This window comes from Rana temporaria, chromosome 1 (genome assembly GCF_905171775.1).
Source record: "Rana temporaria chromosome 1, aRanTem1.1, whole genome shotgun sequence".
Lineage (NCBI taxonomy): Eukaryota > Metazoa > Chordata > Amphibia > Anura > Ranidae > Rana > Rana temporaria.
This window is the reverse complement of record NC_053489.1, coordinates 417,618,716-417,646,546: the sequence shown is the minus strand read 5'-3', so window position 1 is coordinate 417,646,546 and position 27,831 is coordinate 417,618,716. Positions and strand designations below refer to the sequence as shown.

Sequence of the window (27,831 nt, the reverse complement as noted above, 5' to 3'; positions counted from 1 at the left end):
ATTCCTTAGTGTTCAACTTGCATAGGGTTTTTTTTTTTTTTTTTTTTTAATACATTTTTGCACTGATTGCATCTTTCTTTCTGCTTTTATAGCCTGGACAGTGAGACCCTGCTAGATGTGAGCAGACTGCACCCACCGGATTGAGGTACCTGGAGCAGCAGGCTCCATCAGGGAAAGGGGGCAAAAAGGAAAACTTCAAAACCTCCACTGTTAACAGTGTGACAGAAAGAGATCCTTGAGGATATAAAATTTAGACTTTGACAGTAAACAACAATGGCGAGCAATGAAAGCAATGTTGCAGTTAAACATTTAGGCGGAAAGTTATGCAAGCATTTCATTTTTAAGCTAAATGCTGATGGCAAAGTAGAGGATGGCAACAAAGTTTACTGCATTCACTGCAATAAACAATTGGCTTTCCGTGGTTCAAATACATCGCTGACGTACCACCTACAGCACAAACATCCACTCAAGTATCAACACGTTGTCAACAGTGACTGGCAGAAGAGTTCTCCAGTACAACCAATATCTAATTTCATGTCTCAGTCAAACAAGCCTGTAAGTGCCAAAGTTTCTGCAGACTTGAAAATTGCTATTGCTCAGTGGATTGCCAGTTCAGGACGTCCGACGGCAATTGTGGATGATGATGGACTACAAACAGTACTACGTATAGCTCTTCAAAACCAGACTTATAATTTACCCAGTCGCCGTACAATCGACGCTGTGATTGGTCAGATGTACAACGAGAAGCTAACGCAGCATAAGAAAGCTATAGAAAGCATTCACAGTATTGCTCTCACTACTGACTTTTGGACCTCAAACAACAATGAATCATACTGTGGTATAACGGGACACTGGATTGATTCCGACTGGAAACTGACATCAGTAGCTTTAGGATGCTTACTTGTTGATGAAAGACACACTGCTGAAAACGTTGCCGGTTTCTATAAAGAGTTTGCTGCAACATGGAACATCAGCGATAAAATATGCTGTATCATAACGGACAATGCACGAAACATGGTTGCTGCTATTGGACAAACGGATTTCAGTCACATACCATGTATCGCACATTGTCTTCAACTTAGCATATTAGCAGGTTTGAAGGCAGCTGACTCTTCACCTCTTGTGGCAAAATGTCGACACTTAGTTGGACATTTCAAGCACAGCTCGGCCAACACATCTGAACTGAAGAGCAGCCATTCCAGTGTCTCTTCGTCAAAAGATGTCATGTTCCACAAATTGCAGCAGGATGTGGCAACTCGGTGGAACAGTACCTACATAATGTTAGCCAGATTGTTGGAAGTCAAAGATGCCGTAATGCAGTATCACATCGATCATCCAAAAAACTACAGTGGACCTAAACTGACAGAGTCAGATTGGGACAAAATGGCCAAATATACATCAGTCTTAGGTTCACTTGCAGATGCTACGGAATATGTTGGGGGTGAACAATATGCAACATGTTCTGCCGTTCTTCCATTACTGGCCTTTTTGCGTAGACTGTTAAGGATTAATGATGATGATCCAGGTTATATTGGACGATTCAAAACTGCAACATTAAACGACTTTTCAAACAGAATTGAAGACATTGATGCTTTAACAATGTTGCAAATGGCTGTGGCCTTGGATCCACGTTACAAGAAACTGACCTGTCTAAGAAGAGAGAAACACGAAGAAGTGTGGACAACATTGTCGAATGCATTCAGGGCCTTCCACGATAGAAGACAGCCAGCAGGATGTCCAACAGGCTTAGAAGAAAGCAATGATGGCACAAAAGTAAAAGTAGTACCTGTGCCGAAGAAACAAAAACTTACTCTGTTGCTGAGCGACTCTGAATCGCAGTCCTCAGCTGATGAATCAGATGCAGAACACAGTGCACAGGCCGAGTTGATGCGCTACCAAGTAGAAGATCCCATTCCAGAAACAGAGGATTCTCTCATGTGGTGGAAACTCAATAGCCATCGTTTTCCTGGCCTAAGCAGCTTTGTGCAGACAATACTTTGTGTACCGGCAACATCTGTTCCGTGCGAAAGACTGTTTAGTTCATCTGGCTATATTGTAAATAAAATGCGCTCGTGTCTGCTACCAGAAAATGTTAACACTCTGGTATGTCTGCGTGACTGGCTAAAGTGATGCCTACTATAAAGTGACTGACAGTCAATATCATATACGTTTTATAATTAAAGTTAAACTTACTTTCAAAGTTTTTCTTAAAGTTTAATAAAAAAAAAAAATTACTTACGTCAGTGCTACAGTTTGAATTTATTTGTGTGAACAGTTAAGTCATGGATTGTGGAAACCAACTAGTGTCGGGTGATTGTATATAGTGTATACCACATTTACCACTGACTAATGCAGAGTTGCAATGCAAGGAGATCAGCTAAAAGTAGTTGTATCTGTATGTGCGTTAATTAATCGAAATCAGTCGATTAAAAAAAAAAACGATTAATCGAACACAAAAATTTTAATCAGTAACAGCCCTAATATATATATATATACAGTGTGTGTAAATAAAAAAAAATCACAAAAATAAAAATGCATGCTAACAAAAGCACCATGCATTTTGGTGCAGCGGCATTAAAAAATAAAATTAAAAAAAGGCCCATGAACTTTGGTGCTATTGAGGGGTGGCAGGCAGTTCATTCTCAAATTAATAGACTGTTCTCCAGCAAGGCACATAGGCCCAGATTCACAGAGAGCAAGGCGCACATTACGACGCCGTAGAGTAACCACCATACGGCAGGGGGCGTTATCACAGACAAGAGCAGCTGCATGTCCATAGCCAATGTTGACAAGCTCACGTTCATTAAAATGAACCAGTCATGGATCCCACAGGACTTGTCTGTACATTGTGCAGAATAGACACATATACCGGGCCGGCCTTAGCCATCCATTGTTGTTTTTGTGATCTTTCTAGGGTTGCCACCTCATCCCTTTAAAAGCGAAAACATATTAATTACACAGGTTCTCTGGCTGATTAAGGTGCTGCTAATTAAACTCACTTGGTGCCTTATTGACATTAAATTAGCCCCAGAACCTGTGTAATTACTATGTGTTCGGGTTTAAAGGGATGAGGTAGCAACCCTAGATCTTTCTCACTCTTTTGGGGTGTACCCTAATTTAAAAAATAAATAAATTAAAAAAAAAAAGCTGTGTTGGCTACCTCGTCCTCCTCCACCGCCGCTTCCACCTACACCACCACATCCACCGCCACCTCAACCCCCTACTCCATATGGACCTCGTCCTCCTAGGTCAAGATTATTTTTATTTTTTTTATGTTATTTTAAGTTATTTCCCGATCCACATTTATTTGCAGAGTACTTGCCATGCTCTTACCGACATTTTGCTGCCATTTGCAGCCCTCTAGCCCTTTCCTTAAAACATTTTAGTAGTCAAAAGTCTGGGTCCCCATTGACTTCAATGGGGTTCGGATTCGGGGTCAAGTTCGAGTCAAGTTCGGGTCCTGAACCCGGACTTTTTTCCGAAGTTTGGCCGAACCCGAACATCCAGGTGTCCGCTCAACTCTACAAATCATCTAACAAACATTTATCTGACATGCTTGTAATGAAGTGTAAATTACTTTTCTCTAAAACCAGCTGAACTTGCTATGAGATTTTAGAACAGAAGATATGCCAATGCATGGTAGCCTAGATTATATGGAATTGATCTGATTTATTTATTGATCAGTGTACAAGAGATCAGTAAATCACTCTTGGTTTTTACTGCAGTTTAGTAAAGTTTAATATAGTGTTGGTGAAAATTGTATCTATCATCAAAAAATAGCCTTGTTTTATTCAATGATCCATATCCCCTCTAGGGATGGTATGAAAGAAAATTCTCACTTTGCCTCCTGCTCTGGTGAATACTGGAGAAACAGTGCAGCATCTGCATCACCACGTTGTTTCCCAGGAGTTTACAAGAGCATTTAGCACTGAGACTGACTAGACTATGCTTACCTTATTATTGCAGAAAAACACTTACAACCATAGACTTTTATAATTAATGACAAGATCAGTTTTAATATTAAAAACATTTGATTTTAAATATTTTGCAATCCAGCAAACACATTGATTGTAGAATTTAGAAAATTCTAAATGAGTATTTCCAGGAAAAAAGGGGGAAGCCTCCAGCATATTATCCTGTGAACAATTTAGTCATGTTAAAGTAAGAAAGTTAACATTATAGGTTTATGTGTAGCCAACTTTTCTTAAAAAGGGTTAATACCGCCCGCAATGCGCCTCTGCAGAGGTGCATTGCGGGCGTTATTACCGCGGTTTCCCATTGATTTCAATGGGAAGGCGCGGTATAGGAGCAGTAAACACCCCGCTCCTATACCGTTCCAAAGATGCGGCTAGCAAGACTTTTGGAGCGGTCCTGCTAGCGCACCGCTTCATTGTGAAAGCCTTCGGGCTTTCACATTGAAGCCTGCAGGGCACGATTTTTTTATGCGGTATAGCAGCGCTATTTTTAGCACTGTACCGCATGAAAAATGCCTCAATGTGAAAGGGGCCTTAGAGTTGGATATAGTGAGAAAGTGAGAGCAAATCTCTCCAGTGTGAGGGAAATGTCCTTTTTAGTCCTTTTTAGATTTCCCCCACTTTTTGTCTTGGTGACAATGATTACCAGCAGTAAAAGAGTGGGCCAATCTACCAAATGAGCAAAGATACAGTAAAGCCCTGTACACACGATCGGATATCTGATGTAATCTAATCCGACTAATCTAATCTAATCTAATCTAATACGATTTTTTCGTCAGATATCAGATAAAGCTGACTTTCATTAGTCTTGCCTACACACCATCAGTCAAAAATCTGACCGTGTCCAACGCGGTGACGTAAAACACTATGACGTGCTGAGAAAAATTAAGTTCAATGTTTCCGAGCATGCGTCGACTTGATTCTGAGCATGCGTGGATTTTTCTCCGATGGGGTTCCACACAGACGATCGGATTTTTCTGCCGGTTTTTTATCCATAGGGAAAATTTTAAACATGTTCTATTTTTTTTCACCAATGGAAAAAAGACCGATGGGGCCCACACACGATCGGTTTGTCCGATGAAAACAGTCCATCGGTCTGTTTTCATCAGACAAACTGATCGTGTGTACGTGGCTTAAGGGAAAGGTGAAAAGGGATTTAACCCTTCCCAACTATGATCAAAACTAAAAAAAATTGTGTTTGTTTGCAACAACCTGCAGAATAAGTACATAACCCCTTATACAAGATCAGTTGTGGGCCTTCCTGAAACCTGTGCTGTGTGATTCCTTTTTACTTTCAGATTCCTGCATTACAAGCAGTAGTGTATTTAGGTTTTAGGCCTGACTAAACTTGTGCACCCCCTAATTTAAATACGACTTACCCCTTCCTGTCGATGCCGCACCCCTTGCTGTTTAAGACCCGCCCTGAAATTTTCGAGTGGGGATGCTAGTTCTGAGGGCCTGGGGGGGGGCAATGAATTTCCTTAATTTGCATAGATTTCTTCTCACTTCCTGTTTGGTTATGGGACAAGAAGTGAAGGGAAATCTTTGCAATGGGATAGGGATGGAAAAAAACCTGACAGGGGCAATAACACTCCCTTACTCTATCTAAAATGAAAAAAAAAATGTTGTCTATAGTTCTAGTTTAAGCACAAATTTCTGATAATTTTATGGAGAAGACTAATGCCGCGTACACACCATCACTTTCTGCGATGAAAAAAAACGACGTTTTGAAAAACGTCAATTTAATTGACTGTGTGTGGGCAAAAACTTTGTTTTATGTCTTCTAAAAAACGACACAAAAAAATTGAAGCATGCTTAAATTTTATGTGTTGTTTTTGGCCGACGTCGTTTTCTGTGTTCTAAACATTGACCGTGTCTACGTAAAAACGTCGTTTTAAGCCCGCGCATGCTCAGAAGCAAGTTAGGAGACGGCAGCGCTCATTCATGTAAAACGACTGTTCAGAATGGAATCAGCACATTCGTTAAGGTCTTTTTCAGCTTATAGACAAGAAAAGAAAGCGCTTCTTTAACCCCTGCTTTTAACTGCTACCCAGAAATGGACGTTTGTTGCGGCTGATCTTGTTACATAGTTATGACAAGCTTTTAATTAGTTTCTTTCTTGTTTGATAATGTTTATGTTTGTGTTCTGTTATTTAGTTGTATCTTCCATCTTAAAAATGTTAAATATATATATTGGTCCACCTTTTTATTTTTTGATTTTTATTTTGTCACCAATTTTATTTTTAATCTCTATTTTGTGTTGATTTGGGAGTGTGTGAAGTGGCTGCAACAACCTAATTTTTTCTTTAACTCACCCACAAGCATGTTTTTTTACCTTGTTAATGTTTGCAATATTTATTTGGGAATGGGTCTGCCCACTCACAAATGATCTCTCAAATCTACAATAAAGAAACATGGTCAAATTTGGCTGAAAAATTAACATTTCATTTATTCTGCTGAAAAATTCAAATAAAAAATGGTGGCAACCCAAAAACACAACATAATAAAAACAAAGATGCCAAGGAAGGCAGCACTTTAGAGCATGCTTGAATTTTTATGAAAACAAGGGTCCCCGAAGCCACAAATTCAGCCTGTGAGTCCACATTAAAATTCCATCAGGGGCACCGTGTTATTTTTTGGGCTTTTTCTTCCCAGCAGCCTTCCCTGCAGTCTTCTCTGCAGTCTTCCCTGCAGCCTTCCCTGTAGCCCGAGTCCTTGGGGGCTGGGTTCCTGGAGGAGATGAAGTGCCAGGAGCCAGAGCAGCCTCATGAAGAGGAGGAGCAGGAGCAGGAGCAGGAGGAGCAGCAAGGACAGGAGGAGCAATCCGCACAATGTCGGTGTCGTCATCGAGCTGCCCCAGGGATGCCATGCTTATGGCTTTGAAGATGAGTTGTTCGCAGCGCACACGCTGGCTCTGCTCCAGATTGTAGAGCCTGGCTGCAATGAGCGCTGCGAACCCCTCAACTTCACTGGGTGGCTCTCGGATGGCTGCAGTAGCTTGGCGAAGCAGGCCCTGGGTCTCCTCCTCCATTTGTCGCATACTCCTGAGCCGTTTATTGGGATTGCGGAATGGAGGGATCCGGGAGATGGTATACCGCCGGCGTGCCTCCTGGGTCCCACTGGGGCCTGCCACCTCCTGGCTCCCAGTGGGCTCTGCCACCTCCTGCCTTGCAGTTGGCCCTGGCTCCTCCTGGCTCCGTGTGGGCCCTGTCTCTTCCTGGCTCCCTGTGGGCCCTGTCTCTTCCTGGCTTTGGTCTGCCTGTGTATCAAAAAAAGGAACATATTTTATTTGTGTTTGTCATTAATCACACACATTTTTAAAATCATGAGTGATGCAAATTGAATGTCAATATATATTACACACAGGGTCGCCATCCCTAATTATGTGGCCCCTTACACACCTTCAGACATGGTCCCCCTGGAATTATGTGGGTTGTTGCAAGCCTAATTTAGGAAATAAGTGGCCTTTTCCCCCAAAAAATAATTATTACATTTCGTGTCAACTAGATAGTACTCAAAAAGGGTGTTTTCCATATGGGACCCCTTGCAGGTGTATTGCGTTACTCCCCCCTACTGGCCTATGTGAAAATGCCACCCACTCCTTCATAAACATTATTAATTGGGCAATTTTGTCCCCATCCTGTTTTGCCACTACTGACTATTGATCTTATCCCTAAACTTAGGAGATTCACTTAGAATTTAGAACAATAGTAACATAAATTTAACATTATTACTAGACTTGTCATATACTAACTAAATTCATACAAAAAACACATACCATGCTCCATGGCTCACAATTGGGGTCCTCCAGGAACTCTTGCTCTTCCTCCGAGCTTGCCTGCTCTTGTCTGCAGAGAAGACTGGAGGATTGGCTGCTGGGAAGCTGGGAGCTACCTCTTGGGGGAAGGGTAGACATGGATGCCCTGGTCTCAATGTGGTCGTCCAGGAACTGCAGCTGACTGTAGTACCACAGGGTTGGTTTGTATATGGAGTCAGCTGCAGCCCCAGACCTCATTGAGGCCAGGACTTGGACCCGTTGGGCCCTGTAGGTGCCCCTGATGGAATTTATTTTGCTTTTCACTGTGGCTTTTGTGGCGTTGGGGACCCTTGTTTTCAGAAAAGCAAGCATGCTCTCTTTAGCTTTTTCCCTGGCATCTTTGTTTTTATTTATTGTATTTTTGGTTTGCCACAGAACAGGATGTTCCTTCCATTTTTGAATAAATTCGGTGAGGAAATCAGCATCCTTGAAGGGATCCATTCTTTCTGCACATGAAACAGAAGCCAAAACATAATGTCATTAAAGCCACTAGCTTACTTCCCCTAACTAGCCCACAAACTCATTCCCTCTTCACTATAATAAAGTCGCAAAAAAAAACTTACGTATCGTCGTTATGAAAGATCGTGATTTACGCCTTCTTCCACAGACTATGCACGCCGTTTACAAACACGTCCCATCCCTTTTTACACTACGCACACGTGACGCTCCGCACGACACCCCGCCCCTGACGTTCGGTATCGTCCTTTCCACGCCCCCTTCTCTGTCGTTTGGTGAGGGAGAAATGATGGAGAACATGGATGACAATTCCAGCTCAAGCCAGGAGGCAGGCCAGGCCCAGCCACGCCGCAGATTCACATGCAGAGCCTCCAACATGACATTTAATGAAATGGTGGAGATGGTAACCATATTGAGGAGGGAGGACTATGATGGCAAGCATGGCCCCTACATGCATCCAAATAAAGTCAAAGCAAAAATTATGGAGAAGGTCATCCGTAGGCTCCAGCGGAAGTTTGGAAAACGCAGGAGCAGAGAGCACCTGCGCAAAAGGTGGTCCGATTTAAAAAAGAGGGAACCCCACCAACTTGCCAAAATAAATAGGGTGATTCGAAGAAGAAGTATGTTTTTTCCATGTGTATTAATTATTTTGGTGTGTTCTTTGTGCCATGTTTTTTATTTTTGCAGGTTGACCATAATGAATATTATGAATGTGGACGCATGATTCAGTCGTCGTAGTCGTCGTTCATTCGCTGACTTTCAATAATCCAATACCATATTACTGAGAAATGGCATCATGCCTAGTTTGCATGTGCAAAGGGGAGTTGAAGCACTGTATCATAAATAAAAACGTAAATGTAGGAATTGTGGGCGAATGAACGACGACTCCTAGGACCAATTATTCGACACAAATATGAAAGTTGTGACATTTTTGGGGCTTAAAAGGTGTCTTCAATTCTGGTATTGATGTAAATGTGTTTCAGGTTATTTTTTAAGAAACTTAAATACCTTGAGATTCCCAAAAAGGAGCGTTTGGTCCTCATTTTTTTATTGAACATGTGTACTCAGTAGCACAATTGTTTGTCACAATCACAACCTATGTTGGGTCACACACAGGGGTGAGCAGATCCAGGGGATACTTGGTTAGCTTACATATAGAAAAAAAAAACAATTGTCACCAGATTTGACATTACTTTGTGAATGGATTAAATACTGGTCTATTTTCTTGGAACGCTTTTTAAAATCAACAATATTGCCCTCTTTTTTTTTATTTTCAAATATTTTTGGGTCATTTCAGGCCGCTCGTAATGTTTTAACCTCCTGTTTTCCCTTTCTTCAACCGCGTAGGGCACAATGAAGCAGCAAGGCAGGAGGCACAAGCCAACCAAGCCACACCCCCGAGGGATGTAGATGAAGGGGAACCTGCCACAACATCCGGTAAAGTAACATATACCACATTTTCAGGGAATATAGATATAGGCATACAATCTTTTAACACATGTTTTGGTTCCACATTTCAGGAGGAAATCGGGCTGGTCAGGGACTGGACACGTATAGTGCCCAGCTCCTCATCGGCGAGGTTCTCACATGCAGGGCCCAAGTCGAGGACATACGTCTGGCCTGCCGGGAAATTCGCCACAAAGCGAAGACGCTGGAACGTCAGCTTAAAAATGTTATTAATGTTTTGGGGAGGGTTTAATTGTTTGTGTTCATTTTATTTACAAATAATTTTAAAAACCAAAAAAAAAGACAAAAATAAAAAAATTATATTTTGTACTAATAAAAAAAAAGACAAAAAAATAAAAAAATTGATTCTATTTTGTACTAATAAAAAAAAGACAAAAAAATAAAAAAATGATTCTATTTTGTACTAATAAAAAAAAAGACAAAAAAATAAAAAAAATGATTCTATTTTGTACTAATAAAAAAAAAGACAAAAAAATAAAAAATATTTTGTACTCCAAAAAATGTGTGTGTAGTTATTGGTATCAATGCTGACTCATTAAATTACTCAGGCATATTTGTAGAGTTATTAAGATTTAACACTCATGGGAATTTATGACATCCCAAACACATGGCTGGATGAGAACCTAGGAAAAAGAAACAATACCCCCCAAAAAAAAAAAAATAATAAAAAAAAAAAAATTTACACTGTTTAATCAAGCAAAAAGTACATTTTATTAGTTATTGAAGATCGGGCATTGCAATGGCCCCCCTCCCCATAAAATAGTCCACATAGGATTGACGCACTGCACGTGCGGTTTGGGGGGCCAAGCCTCTATGGCGAGCCTCACGTCCCGGCTCCGGAGCCACAACATCTGCCTCATCAGGCAATACCATGAGGTAATTTTGTGAATGTCTCTTTAAAAAATTGTGGAGAATGCAACAACATAAAATAATGTGATTCCATTTGTATTCCGCAAGGTTGATTGCTGTTAAAAACAATCGGAATCGGCTGGCCATGATTCCAAAGGCATTCTCTACCACACGTCTTGCTCTGGCCAGCCGATAATTAAAAACCCTCCTCTCATGGGTGAGGGTGCGTTGGGGAAATGGCCTCATGAGGTGGGGACCCAAAGCAAAAGCCTCATCTGCAATAAACACGAAGGGCAGACCCTCTTCATTCTCCTCCGCAGGTGGCAATCCTAGGTCCTCCGACTGAAACCGTTGGGCAAACTCCGTCTCCGCAAAGACACCGCCGTCTGACATCCGGCCATTTTTCCCAACATCCACGTACATGAACTCATAATTGGCAGAGACCACCGCCATCAAAACAACGCTGTGGAACCCCTTGTAGTTGTAGAAATGGGATCCACTATGGGGTGGGGGCACAATGCGGATGTGCTTGCCATCAGTGGCGGAACTACCGCCATAGCGACCCACGCGGCCGCTATGGGGCCCGCAGCCGAGGGGGGCCCGGCAGGTCCGGATTCCTGACAAGCCGCAGGGGCGGACTGACCATTCGGTCCGTCGGTCACTGCCCGAGGGGGGGCCCGGGTCGGCTCTGACTGCACTCCCGACTCCCGACAGAGTCTCTCTCTCACATCGGTATAATCAGCGGCGGTGAGAGAGAGACTCTGTCATTATGCCGTGCTGGAGGGAGGAGGTGGGTGGAGCTGCGCCGCTGGTTGCTAACGCCTGTGCCGCTTGGCGTGTAGCAACCAGTGACGTCAGTCACGTCGGAGGCTGGAGCCTGGAGCCACTGCTGATGAGGAGGAGAGCCCCAGCAGAGCAGCTGCAGAGCCTTCTTCATTCTCCGCCCCGAGTGTGAGTGTTGACTCCACCCACCTCCTGCCTCCATCTTCTCCACTGTCCACAGCATGGCCTGAACACAGGAAGAAGCAGTGACTGTGTGTCACTGTCATCATACTGCCAGCTGCACTGCAGACAGTGATCTCCATTACTCCTGCATGGGAGCCCCCTCCCCCCCACCAGAGCACCCCAAAAAAAAGTGAGTAAAAGAATTATTGATTGTGTAAAATTGCGAAATATTGCGTGCCATACTGCCATTATTTATGAAAAACAAATGCTGCCTTTTTAGTTTTGTTCAATCTAAACCCCTTCAGCTCCGGGAAGTTTTACCCCCGTGAACAGGCCATTTTTTGCGATACTGCGATGCGTTACTGTAACTGACTGACAATTGCGTGGCCGTGCAACGCTGTACCCAAGTAAAATGTATGTCCTTTTTTTCCACTAATAGCACTTTACGTGATATTTTATTTTTTGCAATATAAACAAACTGATAATTTTTTTAACTTTTTGCTATAAAAAAAAAACGTCTTCCTCAATTTAGGCCAATATATATTTTGCTACATATTTTTGGTAAAAAAAATCCCAATAAATTATGTATATTGATTGGTTTGCACAAAAGTTATTGAATCTACAAAATAGGGGATATATTTATGGTATTTTTATTTATATTTTACTAGTAATGGCGGCCATCAGTAATTTTTTAGTGGGACTACAACATGATGGCGGACAGATCGGACACCTAACTGACACTTTTTGGGGACCAGTTACACTAATACAGTGATCAGTGCTAAAAAATATGCACTGTCACTTTACTGAAACTGGCTGGGAAGAGTTAACATCAAGGGTGATCAAAGAGTTAACTGTGTCCCTAGGGTGTGCTTGCTAACTGGGTGGGGATGGACTCACTAGATGAACAGAGTGATCCTTGTTCCTGGTTAGCAGGAACACAAGATCACTCTGTTCATCTCTGACAGAACAGCGATCTGCTTGTTTACATCAGCAGACCGCTGTTCTATCTCTGTGGGGAGAGATTGCAGGTGGCCGGCGGACATCATGTCTGCTGGACCCGCTGATTGGCTCCCCCTCTGGCCAATCAGCACGTGTGCCTTTGCTGGCTATTGCACAATATGGCGTACAGGTACACCTAATTTTCTGGCAGTGCCCCTCCCGAGACTAGACTCTGGATCCACCCCTGCATCCACATTGACCTGCCTTGTGTGCAGCAGCAGGTCAGTGTGATAATGAAATCACTGCAGTTACTGTGTCTGTGCTGTTATAAGGGCCATGCTGAGTGTTACTGCCTGGTTCATTCCTTCTTGCCCTGTGCTGTGTGCCTATTTACCAGGTGGCAGGTCAGGGCAGGTGCTATTCACTAGTGCACACTGATATCTGGTACACTGAATGCCACTCAATGCACACAGTGTATAGATATCAGTGTTATATAGGGAATAGCACTTAGCCCTGGTTCACATTGGAGCAATTTGCCATGCGATTTGACATGTCAAATCACATGGCAATGGCACTACCTGAATCAGTGCGATGCCCCATTTGTGGCACCGCACCGATTCCCAAAAGTAGTTTCTGTACAACTTTTAGTGACTTCTGGGTGCAATTTCCATAGACATGTGTGCAGCGACCCCCACAGATGTCTCTGAAATCGCCCGCCAAACTCGCACTGACATGCGGGCATGAAATTGTGTGAGTTTAGCTGAACTTGCAGGATTTCATTCCCGCTGTCAGTGTGAACCTGGGATAAGTGAGTGTTATTTCCTATATATATATATATATATATATATATATATATATATATATATAGGAAATGTATACACTGAGTGCTTTTCCCCAAGTCCCCTTTCACACTGGGAAGTTTTTCATGCGCTTTTGGGATAAAAATTCCCAAAACGTCTCCCCTGTAGTGTAAATGTGAAAGCCCGAGTACTTTCACACTGAGGCAATGCGCTGGCAGGACGCTAAAAAATTTCCTGCAAGCAGCATCTTTGGAGTGGTGCCCATTGAAATGTAACGGCACTTTGCGGGTTGTTTTATCACTTTTTCGGACACTAGCGGGGGTTAAAAGCGCCCCACTATCGGCCGAATTCCTCCACAAAAATTACGGTAAAGCGCCTTACATTGGTGATCAGTGGGAAGAATTCCCCTTACATTGGTGATCAGTGAGAAGAATGTCCCTTACATTGGTGATCAGTGGAAGAATGTTCCTTACATTGGTGATCAGTGAGAAGAATGTCCCTTACATTGGTGATCAGTGGAAGAATGTTCCTTACATTGGTGATCAGTGAGAAGAGTGCCCCTTACTTTGGTGATCAGTGAGGAGAATGTCCCTTACATTGGTGATCAGTGGGAAGAATGCTCCTTACATTGGTGATCAGTGAGAAGAATGTCCCTTACATTGGTGATCAGTGAGAAGAATGTCCCTTACATTGGTGATCAGTGGGAAGAATGTTCCTTACATTGGTGATCAGTGAGAAGAATGCTCCTTACATTGGTGATCAGTGAGAAGAATGTCCCTTACATTGGTGATCAGTGGGAAGAAGGTTCCTTACATTGTTGATCAGTGGGAAGAATGTCCCTTACATTGGTGATCAGTGGGAAGAATGTTCCTTACATTGGTGGTCAGTGGGAAGAATGTCCCTTACATTGGTGATCATCAGTGGGAAGAATGTTCCTTACATTGGTGATCAGTGAGAAGAATGCTCCTTACATTGGTGATCAGTGGGAAGAATGTTCCTTACATTGGTGATCAGTGAGAAGAATGTTCCTTACATTGGTGATCAGTGGGAAGAATGTTCCTTACATTGGTGATCAGTGAGAAGAATGTTCCTTACATTGGTGATCAGTGGGAAGAATGTTCCTTACATTGGTGATCAGTGGGAAGAATGTTCCTTACATTGGTGATCAGTGAGAAGAATGTTCCTTACATTGGTGATCAGTGAGAAGAATGTTCCTTACATTGGTGGTCAGTGGGAAGAATGTTCCTTACATTGGTGGTCAGTGGGAAGAATGTCCCTTACATTGGTGATCAGTGGGAAGAATGAAGATTTTAATGCCAAGTTAAAGTGCATAGATTAGAATGTAAGACCTAATTTATTCCTTCCCTTACAAGGTTGTCATCTTGTTAATCTCCCTCTTAAACCGCCTTGTTTGCCCTTTACAAATCGTGAGTATAAAAGAGTAAAAGTAGTGCACACAATACTTTGAATTTTGCATTTTATTTATTATATGGTTATTTACATTTTTGTTTTGCTGTTCAAAATTAATATAAGCTGTTGCTTGGGCACTGTGCCACATGAGTGTAGTAATGTGTTGTTCAATGGCATTAGTTCATTTTTTTTTTTGGAGGGGGGGGGCCCCATACAACATTTTGCTATGGGGCCCTGTGATTTCTAGTTACGCCCCTGCTTGCCATCAATGGCTCCTCCGCAGTTCGGAAAGTTCCAACGCTGGGAGAAGTCCGCTGCCACAGTCTGCCATTCCTGTGGCGTGGTGGGGAACTGGATAGAAAGATAATAAAAAAATCCATTCAAACAAACATTGTGAACAGAATATATCTACAATTTCAAGGGATCCCACCAAAACTTAAACAAAAAAGGTTAGGATTAAAAAATAACATGTGAACACTAAGCATATTAATCACCCCCTCTGATGTTCCAAAAATATAATTAGGGGGAGTGGGGGCCCAAGATGAGTTTGTCACCTGAGAAACCACCCCACAAAAAAGATAAAATAATAATAAAAATAATTATTAGTATGTAGTGAAACAATCTTGGGGGGGGTTTGGACAATGGAGGCCACAAATAAACGGGGATATAGGGACACACAAAATGCAGCACTACAATGGAGGCCACAAATAAAAGGGGATATAGGGACACACAAAATGCAGCACTACAATGGAGGCCACAAATAAAAGGGGATATAGGGACACACAAAATGCAGCACTACAATGGAGGCCACAAATAAAGGGGGATATAGGGACTATGCTAGGTGGGTTTGGCCACAACATAGAATGATGGACAGGTTGGCTAAATACAATAAACATGTAGGGCTTTACAAATGGTGTAGAACAGCATACATGGAGACAATTGAACATTCTGAGCATATTACAAACAGGTATGTTTTTTTTAGGGCCATAGTTTGACCATTGAAAGAACACCACTTACCTTAACATAGTCCTCCTGAAGAACCTGAATGATGGCCGAACAGGTATCCGGGATTATGAGGCCCAGAGCCTGGGGGGAGATGCCCGTCGAGAACTTTAAGTCCTGCAGACTTCTCCCTGTTGCAAGGTAGCGCAACGTTGCAACTAGCCTCTGCTCAGCAGTGATGGCTTCCCGCATAACGGTGTCCTGCCTGGTGATATATGGCGACACCGAAGCCAAAAGCTGCTGAAATACGGGGTCAGACATCCTAAGAAAATTCCTGAAATCATCAGGGTTATTTTCTCGGATCTCCCGCAGCAGAGGCATATGAGAGAACTGGTCCCTGCATAGCAACCAGTTCTTGGTCCACAACCTCCTCCTCACCCTGTTCATGGACCGTCGCTGGGATGCAGCACACATCCTAACAACAAGCACAGCACGATCTCGGCGACGAGTTCGTACCCGCAACATGGCTAGAAAACGGTCGTCAAATCAGATCAGACTAAAAATTACGCCCTGAAGTACAGAATGGCCTTTGAAGAACGACCTGCTAAACAGCACCGTGCACACAAAACGTAATGCCAAAACAAATACGTCCTTAGTACAAGCACTGTATCACAGATCCGACGACAAATAGACAAACTGTACGACAGAAAACGAAATTTAAAGCACAGTCACTGAAAATCACGAATCGTATCTCACCAAACTTTTACTAACACGCAGCAACACGATATCAGCAAAAGAGTCCGTCTTCCGCATGGAAACGACCCTTTATAGTGACGACGTGCGTGATTGACGGAACTGCGCTTTGCTAGAGCGTTGTGAAAAAGTGATGGTGTGTATGCTACGTCGTTGTTCAAATTGAAGTTTGAAAAATGACGTTTTTTTAAAGCACATAAAGCGTCGCATTTTTTCATCGCAGAAAGCGATGGTGTGTACGCGGCATAAGAAGATATAACCCTTAACCACGCCAATGGTGCAGCAGAAAACATATAGCACAGTGAGGAAGGTTTGTGGTCCAGGATGATAGTATAGTTGTGACATGCCGACCGCCCATATACCAGAAGCAGTGCGGCCACTTTATAGGGGCGCTAGACTATTTTGCCCTTCAGCCCAGTCCGCCCCATAAAGTGTAGCACAAGCCGGCAGGTACTCTTTCCGTGTTGCCCCCCCCCCCCCCCTGCAAAGTGCTGCCCTAGGCCTGGGCCTGGTTGGCCTAGGCCAGGATAAAGCATTGATTACCATTATAGTGCTACCCCCACAATGGACGCTTTTGTTACTGGTTTTCTCCCAAACAGCACAAATGCCACCAGCCACCCAAGCATACACTTCAGCTCCAATGGACAGACTAAGGATTGTCTTTTTGCAGTTTGTTGCTGGAATAACTGGCATCTGGAGAGGATTTGGGTCATGGGATACCCTAAAAATGCTCATCAGTAGCCAGTAGTCAAAGGTCGGTCTTCTAGCAGTAGTGACAATGGTTAATAGTGAACAGTTGTAAGGTCCCACAGCTGTGGACCATGGGTCAAGAATTTGGGTATCTGGTTATCCTGTGCCAGTGTGCTTAAGTTTCATCAGTAGCCAGTAGTCAAAGGACAGTCTTCTAGCAGTAGTGATAATGGTTAATAGTGAACAGTTGTAAGGCCCCACAGCTGTGGACCATGGGTCAAGAATTTGGGTATCTGGTTATCCTGTGCCTTACGTTCCATCCCTAGTGCAGTATCCAGCACTTAGCCTCAGGGATCAACCTAAAGTCACTACTCACACAAGTCTCCAGGCCAGCTGCCTCCTTCCAGCTTCCTCTGGACACAACCCAGTGAGTCAGGTGGTGCCTCTCAGGATCGTATGCCCTTTTTGTGGTTCTGCAGTCAGCTATGAGAACAATCAATTTGGGCCTTTTAGCCTAGCCTCTCTAAAGCATCCTTGCAGCAGCCCCTGCACCTCTTTAAACCTCCTGGGAGAAGGAACCCTGTTCTCTAGTGTCTCAGACTATTTATCCACACTCTGGCCCCCTTCTGAAAACTTCAATTTCAGGGATTGTCCAGAACCTTATAAATGAGACCTTAAACAGGCAAGACCAAACAATTACTGCTCCTTAACCACTTGAGAACCGCGCTATAGACAAAAGACATCCATAGTGCGGCTCTCAACTGCCGGGTGGACGTCCCTGGATGTCCTGCTGTTTACATTCCCCCCGCGTGGCGCCGAGGGTGCGAAGCAGAGAAAAACTGTGCCCGGCGTGTCACGTGATGCCGATGCATGTGCCTGGCGGCCGCGATGTCCGCCAGGTACTCGCGATCGGCAATTACAGGGCAGGACGTGGAGCTCTGTGTGCAAACAGAGCTCCACCTCCTGTCAGGGAGAGAGGAGACTGATGCTGCGTCCCTTGTACATAGGGACACAGATCGGTCACCTCCCACAGTCAGTCCCCTCCCCCCACAGTAAGAATCACTCACAGGGAATACACTTAACCCCTTCCTCGCCCCCTAGTGTTAACCCCTTCCCTGCCAGTCACATTTATACAGTAATCAGTTCATATTTATAGCACTGAATGAATGAAAAACTTATATAGCACGGCACATGCGAACTGAATCGCCTCTGGGCGCTTGTTGTTCCTGTCTCTTGACATCAAAAGAGCAGAGTTTTAATCTGTCTTCTGAAGGCCAGGTGGTTTTCCTCCAACCGAATGCTGGTTGGTAAAGCGTTCCATAGTCTTGGACCTTGCAAAGCAAACCTCCTTTCTCCTTTGGACTTGTATCTTGCTTTGGGTACCTTGACCAGATTTTGGTTGGTGGATCGTAGAAGGCGATTGGAATTGTGGGGTTCTATCTTGTCGCAAAGATATTGCGGAGCCTTCCCATGGATGCACTTATGGGTCAGACAGAGTGCTTTAAAAGCAATTCTGTCCTTTACTGGCAACCAGTGAAGGGTTCTCAACGAAGGTGAGATTGATTCCCATGTTTTTTTCCCAGTCACTAGTCTGGCGGCCGTATTCTGAACGACTTGCAGACGAGAGATTTGGTACTTTGGGAGTCCGAGGTAAAGGGCATTTGCATAGTCCAGTCTGGAGTTCACAATTGTTCCTACCACGACTGCTACGTCATCTTTGGGGATCAATGGAATAAGTCTGCGTAGTAGGCACAACAGATGGTGAGAACCGCTGATTACTGACCCTATTTGTGCGTCCATTGTCATGTAGGTGTCGAAGATGACCCCGAGACTTTTGACTTTGGAGCTAGGGGTGATGATTTGGCCCAGAATGGGCGGGGGTGTCCAGGTTGTAGCCAGTTGACTCTTGCGACTGGCATGAAACAGGAGAAGTTCTGTTTTGGAACTGGTGAGATCACTGTTCGCTGTATAAATGTGAATAGTCCCAAAATAGTGTCAAAAGTGTCCGATATGTCTGCCGCAATATCCCAGGCCTGTCAAATATCGCAGATCGCCACCATTACTAGTAAAAAAAAAATTATAAATCTATCCCCTATTTTGTAGGCGCTATAACTTTTGCGCAAACCAATCAATATACGCTTATTGCGATTTTTTTTTTTACAAAAATATGTAGAGGAATACGTATCGGCCTAAACTGAGAAAAAATTCAAAAAAAAATGGGATATTATTATAACAAAGTAAAAAAATACTGCAGAGGTGATCAAATACCACCAAAAGAAAGCTCTATTTGCGGGAAAAAAATGATAAAAATATAATTTGGGTACAGTGTTGTATGACCGCGCAATTGTCATTCAAAATGCGTCAGCGCTGAAAGCTGAAAATTGGTCTGGGCAGGAAGGGGGTTTAAGTGCCCAGTAAGGAAGTGGTTAAAGCACTCAAAAGCTAAATTTGCATTGTACCTACGACGGAAGGGTATTACACTAGTCACATTTAAAGCAGTGTTAAACCCAACACAAAAAAATGTATATAGTGCAGCTTAACAATTTTTAGATTTGGTGGCTGCATTCGTTTTCACCTGCTGATATGGCCAGTAACACACCTCCTGTCTTAGAGTGCCTATGAATGAAGGAGCAAGGAGGCACCTTTGGACAGCATCATTGTTAATCTGGAATGAGGAGAGTTTTGGATATCCTAGCAGATTTAGATACACTAACAAATTGAAGCCAAACTCCAGCTCACACTTTATAAGCAGTTTCAGCAACAATTTTCTTTTTTTTTCTTTTGGGATAAAGGTTTTATATAAATAAATAAAAGCTGATCATTGTAGGCACCCCTGTCAGTTGTAAATGGTTTGTCTCTAACTGATAGATTTACAGGAGAGCCTGTTGATAAAACAACAGACTTACTGGCCAGATCACCAGATGAAAATAGAGGAAAGAAAGCCTAAAATACAAACAAATGCAGCCATCGCATCTAAGAATTGGTAGGCTGCAATATACCGCATTTATCGGCGTATAACATGCACAGGCGTATAACACGCACCCTAACTTTAAGAGTGAAGTTTCAGGAAAAAAACTTTCCACAGCCCCCTGCGTATAACACGCAGGCACAGTTTTTGTGTTTAACACTGCTTTAAACTTCTAGGGCATGCTTAAAGCGGAGGTTTACCTAAAACACAACACTGTCTCCACCGCATCAAAGGACATGTAGGATATAAAATTGGCCGTTTTTTTTTTATTATGTAAATACCTTTTTTATAATTGTAATTTTCGTGAATCCCACTCCTGCGGGAGTCGGCGTCTCCCCAGCGTCGCAGTGTGTACTGGGAGCACAGGCTCATGCTTTCCAAGATACACAGCAAACGGTAACCTGATGTTTCTCTAGCTGTGAATGGCATCACGAGGGTGTCTACTTTCAATGACGCCGCCCGTTGTGATGACAACCAGGATGTTTACGGCGCAGGTCGCCGTAAAGAGTGCACATGCCCGGGATAGAGCGGTGAATGCTGGGAGATGAGCATTCACCGCTTCCAGGAAGTAATTGCTTGAGGGCTTCACAATGCCCACAAGCAAAATGGCAAATGCCTAGATTGCAAAATATAAGTTTCTCTTTACTATGAAAACGGATGGGTGATGTTGTAAGACACCTAAAAAGTGAGTACTCCATTCAGATATATAACACCACTGATTAAACACAAAGAAAAAAAATCGATTGGTCGCGGAACCTCCGCTTTAAGTCTGAGATGTGATAAGAAACTTATTAGTACTGCCAAATTAATTTTACAACAGGATTTTAGTTAGAGGCTGCAAGTTCCCACATCACAAGGACGTGTGATCCAGCATAATCACATTAAACAGACAAACGGGATATAGGTTAACTGCTTCATTTTAACAATGTCTTGAAAAAAATAAAAAATAAATCTATGCTATGCTAGGCTATGAACTTGGTATATATTTCTTATATACTTTACATTTTATATTTTGACTGGAGTTAACCTTTATCATTCATAGTTGATTATATATAAAGCAGGTTTAGCATATAAAAAATGTGTTCTCCTTGTCGTTTTGTTTGTACTTTCAGAAGAGAATTAAAGTACGTAAATGATTGCGTAGATATTATTTAAATGTATACAGTATGCCTTTAAGAAAATATAACTCCAATAACAATAATGATGCTGGAAATTAAGCTAATACTCTGGAATAATGTATTTTCATCAACTGAATGCAAATCTGTTTTAGCTATTATTATATGCATTAATTTACTGTTAAATGCATTATTAGTCTTAATTAATTTAATTACCATAACATCATGAAAATTAATACCGGTCATAAGCAATGATAACATAAAATCAATTAATGCTATAGCGAATGAAAAATTAGGTCAAATTTCTTATGTGCAAAATCATAATACATCCACTGTCACCATATTTTTTGACCTGTACGAGTTTATTGAAGGACATGAGTATTACTAAGGTTTTATTTCAGAGCGGTGCAATGATACTGCCTAAAGGGTAACTCCACCTTCATGGGAAAAAAAATAGCAAATAAAAAAATAATAATATAGCCTATAAAATTGCGACACAAGTCATATTGTGATTGAATGTTATTTAAAATGACCTTTCCTGATGCCAGACATGGCAGCATTACATATGATATAGCCCCGTCCCTATATCCACCCACAGGACTCGTTTAACTCTGCATAAAAATCTGACTGAGAGCTACCTCCCCATTCTCCTTTTTGTCCTCAAAGATCAACCTACAGACCGTTATATTCAGGATAAGACCTTACCTGCCGACTATGTCAAAGTTCCGGCTGGGTTTAGCCTCTGCCAGTGCGAGGTCCCACATCTTAGGCACGCTAAACGCACCAACAAGGTGGGGAACCCCTTCTGGTGGTTTTCTGGGGTCGAGGTGTTCTCTAAGGCCCCATACTCACGAGCAAACATGTCTGCTGAAACTGGCCCGCAGGCCAGTTTCAGCAGACATGTTTGCTCGTGTGTGGGCGCGAGCGGGCCGAATTCCAGCAAACATTTGCCCGCCGGGCCTTTTCCCAGCGGGCAAATATTCCTGGACTTGTTTTAAAACAGCCCGCTGGAATTCAGCCCGCTCGGACATGTACGGTCGTCAGTACAGACCTACCGTACATGTCCAGGCGCCCGCCGTCCCTCGCATGCGTCGAATGACTTCGACGCATGCGTGGAAGCATTTTAAAGGCGGGCCGCCCACGTCGCCGCGTCATTGTCGCGGCGACACCGCGTCATCGACGCGGCGACACCGCGGACACGCCCCGCGTATTGTTTACGCGCGGACTTCTGTACGATGGTGTGTACAACCATCGTACAGAAGCCCTCTGGCAGACATGTATGGTGAAAACGGTCCGACGGACCGCTTTCACCATACATGTTTGTCCGTGTGTACCCGGCCTAAGAGTCTGATTCTTGGAGTCTGATTTAAGCAGCTGGGACTGCATGATGCCTTCTCTCCTATGGAACCCTTTCCAGGTCTGTCAATTTCTATAAAACTTTTTTTTTTCCTTTCTCTTGCTCTCATGTCTCTAATACACCACATACACACTGCAAATTTTTTTGTCTGATTTCCTTTAGATTTGCCGGGACCATGTGGTGCCTGCCTGATTGCATACAGATTGTATACAAGTTGAGGCTTTTAAGGTTTGGCCTTATGTTGTATGGTTTTAATAAATCTGAGGGAAAATATCTGCAGAAGATTGTATGGTGTGTTGCGTTGGCCCTCCTAATTGTATATATTTTTTTTAGAGCTGAGGTGAGAGAGGGCTGAGTCTCAGCTGATCTAATTGCAGGGAACAAATGGACAGGTAATGGATGCCTCTGCTATTCAAGCATCCAGAGAGGCAGCATCTGATTCTGAGGAACAGTCAATGACAGGTAAGTATTGCTATCCTAGTAATGGGGATAGACGGGGGGGGGGGATGAGTAAGGAGCAATGTATTACTAGGGGATGGGGGGTTTTCCCAGATTTATTTTGTTAATATTTGCCCAAAAAAAAGAGATATATGTATATTTTTCTCTCTCTCGCTTTCCTTATTTCTCTGTTGCCATGCAGTCCCCCTTGCATCTTTCTGTAACTTCCATCAGCATGAGCCTACCGCCACATAATAAAGACCACCCCACTATCAGGTAAAGGGCCAACTTTTGGTAAGTAAGAAGACGTGGGAGAAAATAGTGCATCGAGCCCTGACGAGCGTGGCTTCTTATCTATTGCAACCCCGGGCGCTCACACCCGCTCAAGGAGGTTCAGAGGCCCTTTGGATCATCAGGATTTTTCAGGGCGGAAAGTGTCTCCTCCAGTCCTGGAAGACCCCAGTACAAAGAGCGCAAATGTACGCTTAAGAGAACGCTCACAGCTTTTCCTCTGAGGGCTCAGCGCCCAAAAGGCAAATGTTGGTCATGTGAAGACGACCCTATGCCTGGAAAGCTACTTTGCAGCAACTGCTTCAGGCAGCTTGCCAGAGACCAGGAGTTTGAGAGTCAGCAGGTGTCAACCTTGCTCTGCAAAATAGTCCCCAACCCCCTGGCTGAATTTTCCAGTCATCTTGGGCAACCAGGGACAGAAGTGGCTGAACAGTGTGGGCACTACACCAGGTCTAAACCAAGCCATTCAACCCTCTCTAACTGGAGGGGTACCAGGCACTTCGGGGGTGACTCCAGCCCAGCATATTAGGCAGGCTGGTTCCCCAGACCCAGAATTACAGCCAACCTTTCAGGCAGAGGGAGATGATATTGCCTCCTTCTCAACAGAGGATCCTGAAGGTTGAGGCTTTGTTTTTATGCTAATATCACCATTCGTTATGGCAGTAAAGCTGCACTGGAATGGGAGGATCCGGGACCTCCTCCAAAGGAGAAAACCTGTTATCACACACCATACAATCTGATTTTAAAATTGTGAGACAATCGCTGTACAATATGCATTGGGTGCCGTTATCCTTTCAGGGCACCCCAAATGCCATGTGATTCTGCTGTGATAGGTCACGTTGGAGAACGCACCTTTTAAAACATTGTGCAAAACTGGTCGCCCTTAAATAGGAGCAGGGGCTTCTTTTTGCACACGTAGGGCAACCAAGTGAATGGGCCACACCCATGTGAGTTGCAACATTGTGTACAAATCGCTCTTTGAAAATCGCATTGCAGAAACACTGGTCCCCTCTAAGTGACAATATCAAATACCGCTGAGAAGTGACCTAAGCACAGATTGCTTTTCAGTGCAATAGCAGATCCTGCTGCAAGTGTGAACAAGCCTTTGGGTTCTATAGGAAGAATCTAAAGAAGCAGGTAAGCTACCTTTTCTCTTATGACAGAAATACGAAGCCTGTTTCAGGAGGAATGAGAAAAGGGAGAGGGAAAATCCTCCTCAACCAATAGGTTGCAGAAGTTGTATCCACTAACGGAGAAGGATGCGACTCCCTTATCTAACACACCAACGGTGGATACGGCAGTCACCAGACTGGCCAAGAATGTGACACTTCCGATGTAAGACTCTTCCTCCTTTCACAATATCCTTGATTGACGCATTGCTTTAACATCCGTAGCAATTGCTATGTGAGTGTGGGCGCAGAACTTGGAGTATGCGATTAAAACCAGCTGCCAAAGAGAAGGCTCTTGATGAGATAAAACTCTCAGCGGACTTTACAGGTGAGGCAGCTATAGACATCATTCGATGGTCATCCAGAGCCATGCTTGGCTCAGTCACAGCCAAAAGAGCACTGTGACTAAAATCCTGGACGGATCCTCAAAGCAGAAATGCTGTAAACTGCCTTTGGATGGGAAGGCGCTGTTTTGCCAAAAAAACCTTGAAACTTTCATCTCCAGGGTTATAGGAGAAAAATCAGGTCTTCTGCCCCAAAATCGAAGAGCTAGAGCAGCGCCAAACAGGTACTGGGATTTCGGAGGCTTTCGCCCATCCAAGGGCTTCAGAATGTGTTGGAGGGCTACACAGTCAACCTTCATAAGATCGCAGAAGCCAAGACCCTTACGGCTCCCCAAGATACCCAGAAGCCCTTTTAACGCCAGGCCTGCCCAAGAGCAAGTGGGAGCCAGGTGGCTCAAAGTGACCCAGTTCCGGCAAGACCACTGCCGAAAAATTGTGGTTTCAGTCCACAGTAGCGCAAGACCATGTAAGAAAAGAAATGGCTGTGTATCTAGGAATTCCGATTGCCTTTTTTTGTTCAAAGTGATAACGCCAAAAACACCAACACAAGGTCACATAGACACATTTCACACATTCATTTTGTTTTTAATCATTACCAATGGCAAGACCATTATTGGTTGTTCAAACAGCAGCCTCCAGAGCTACCTCAAGAGGCTGAATCAATTTATACGTATAGACTCAAGATGGAGTCTCTCCATATCATAAATCCAGGTCATTTAACCAGGTTACTGGAGGATTGCAGTGGATTTGCAATATACCTATCAGCATATCCCAATCCTTCAGTGATTCCAGCAGTTCCTCAGTTTCGAGTTGAGGGGCAGGCATTGCCAAAACCAGCTGGAGCCTATGCAGAATATGCTCTACCTAGGGGCCCGATTCAATACTTAGATGGCCTCTGTTTCTTTGCCACCTCAAACTCCCTAAAGTCAGGGAGACGTTCCAACAGGCGTGATGTCAGCATCCCAGTGCATGAGTCCTCTCGGGACAATGGCTTCTTGTATCCCCCTGGGCTCACTGGAAACTCAGTTTTCCAACAAGGCTTCCTGATGCAATGGAAGAGTTTGTCTAGCCCAGCCAATCAGGATCTCCAGCCGGAGGCACCAGAGTTTCTGGTGATAAAAAAAACTGCTAAATGACTTGGTCTATTAGGGCTGCAGCCATGGATCATTGTTGCCACAGATGCCAGCACAGCAGGGTGGGGCACCACCTGTGAGCATCTCAAGATCCAGGGCAGGTGGGAATTTCCCACTCAGGGCTTAGTTTCCAATATTCTGGAACTTCTACCAGCATTTGTGACATTGAACACTTTACTGCCACTCATACAGGGTCTGCCAGTCCTACTCCGTCTGGATCACATGGCAGCAGTGTCCTATATACAGCAACAAGGTGACACACACAGCCAATCCCTCTTGAGAGAGGTGGAACCAATCATGACTTTGGCCCAGCAATATCTCACAGATTTGAGGGCCATATATCTTCCAGCCTATCAGAATTTGGAATCGGATTGTCTATCCGGACAATTCAAGGATCCCAGCGAAGGGTCCCTTCACCCCCGAAGTGTTCCAAAGGATCATCCCGTAACTGGATCGGTTTTGCCTCATCAGCCTATTACAAGGGGAACTGATTCCTCTCACGCTACCCTCATCCATTAGTGGAGGGGGCAGATGACTTTACCAATCCTTGGATTGGGCAACTGGCCTATACCTTCCCTCCAATTTCTTTAATCCCCAAATTCCTGATGAGATTTTTGACATTCATCACAGGTTTTCCTTATGGGCCTCACAGACCATGGGTCTCTCTGGCATGGTTATCAGCGTGTGCACACCGATCACTCTGTCGGTGACTCCTCATCTCCTCTTGTCTAAGGGAGATGCACTACATCTACAACCTTCACGGCTAACCTTAGCAGCCTGGAAATTGTAAGGCAGAGGTTACAAGAGTTGGGATGTTTTCCAGAGGGGATTAGAACTTTACGGAGTTCTATGAAAGGGCCAATCAACGCTATATTCTCCAGAATATGGATTAGGTTCACAAGCTTTGCAGCTGGACATCAGTTTGACCCTCGTGACCCAAATTTATCTCAAATCCTGTCTTTTCTACAATCTGAATTGGATTTGGGGCTCAGTTTGTTTAAGGTGCTTGGACTACGCCCTCCCAAGAGAAATAGGTTCCCTTAATGGGACCTGCCAGTAGTCCTCAATTTTCTAGCAAACCCTCATTGTACTCTTGACAGCAGACTGTTCTTTATGGGAGATCTCCTTAAAATCGGCTTTTCTATTAGCCATGATTTCGGGGGAAAGTGTGTAGACTTCAAAAATTTGGGGTGGCAGAACCTTATAAAATGTTCTTCCCAGACAGGGTTGTGCTGAGACCATTGTGTTCTAAAAAGTGGCATCCATGTTTTGTCTTTCCAGTGAATGGGTGCTTCCAGCCTTGCCAGCGGGATCAGATGCTGATCTGCACAAGTTGGACATTCCAAAGGTCCTCAAAGCCTATCTCGGGCTACTTCTACATTCAGAATCATGAAGATTTAAAGAGTGAGGGGCTTCGGCCAGAACCATCTCGGCCTGAATAGTGAAAATATTCACTGGGCATGGAGAGCCGGGAAGGATCCTCCAGAGGTGGTTAGAGCTCATCACTCAACCAGGGTGATGTCATCTTCTTGGACGGCACAGGCAGGGTTGTCTCTTCAGACAGTCTGCAAAGAGGCTAGCTGGTCATCACATTATATGTTGTTAAAACACTACAGGGTGGATCCAGCAGCTCTTACTACAGTAGAGTTTGGGAGGAAGTCTATCCAAGTTTCTATGTCTTTTTGTTGAATAAAGATTAAGTTTACAGCATTAAACCCTCCCTCTCAAAAGCTCATTGTAACGGAATGACCCGGGACACCCAGAGACTTTGTAAGGATGAGGGGTACTCCTATACCGGCGTCACCAAGGGGTCTTATGTCTAGGGTCACCTTATGTCCGATAGGGCCATAGGGTGACTGAGAAATTATGTCCTAAATTACAGGACAGGGGACATCACTGATAGTTCATATTGCAGGATTTTGAGATACTGCAAGATGTTGGTTAATTGTGACCCAACCAGTCAATAGTGACTCA

The 27,831-nt window shown here is 43.7% G+C and overlaps 1 protein-coding gene across 1 annotated transcript; it reads left to right on the top strand.

Annotated features, from left to right (window-relative positions):
- Positions 1-273: 273 nt before the first annotated feature.
- LOC120931531 (E3 SUMO-protein ligase ZBED1-like) lies at positions 274-27,299 on the top strand. The gene is made up of 3 exons (XM_040343083.1): positions 274-2,103; positions 24,606-24,708; positions 27,139-27,299. Exons 1-3 carry the CDS (start codon positions 274-276, stop codon positions 27,297-27,299), a joined length of 2,094 nt encoding a protein of 697 aa, XP_040199017.1.
- The last annotated feature ends 532 nt before the right edge of the window (positions 27,300-27,831 follow it).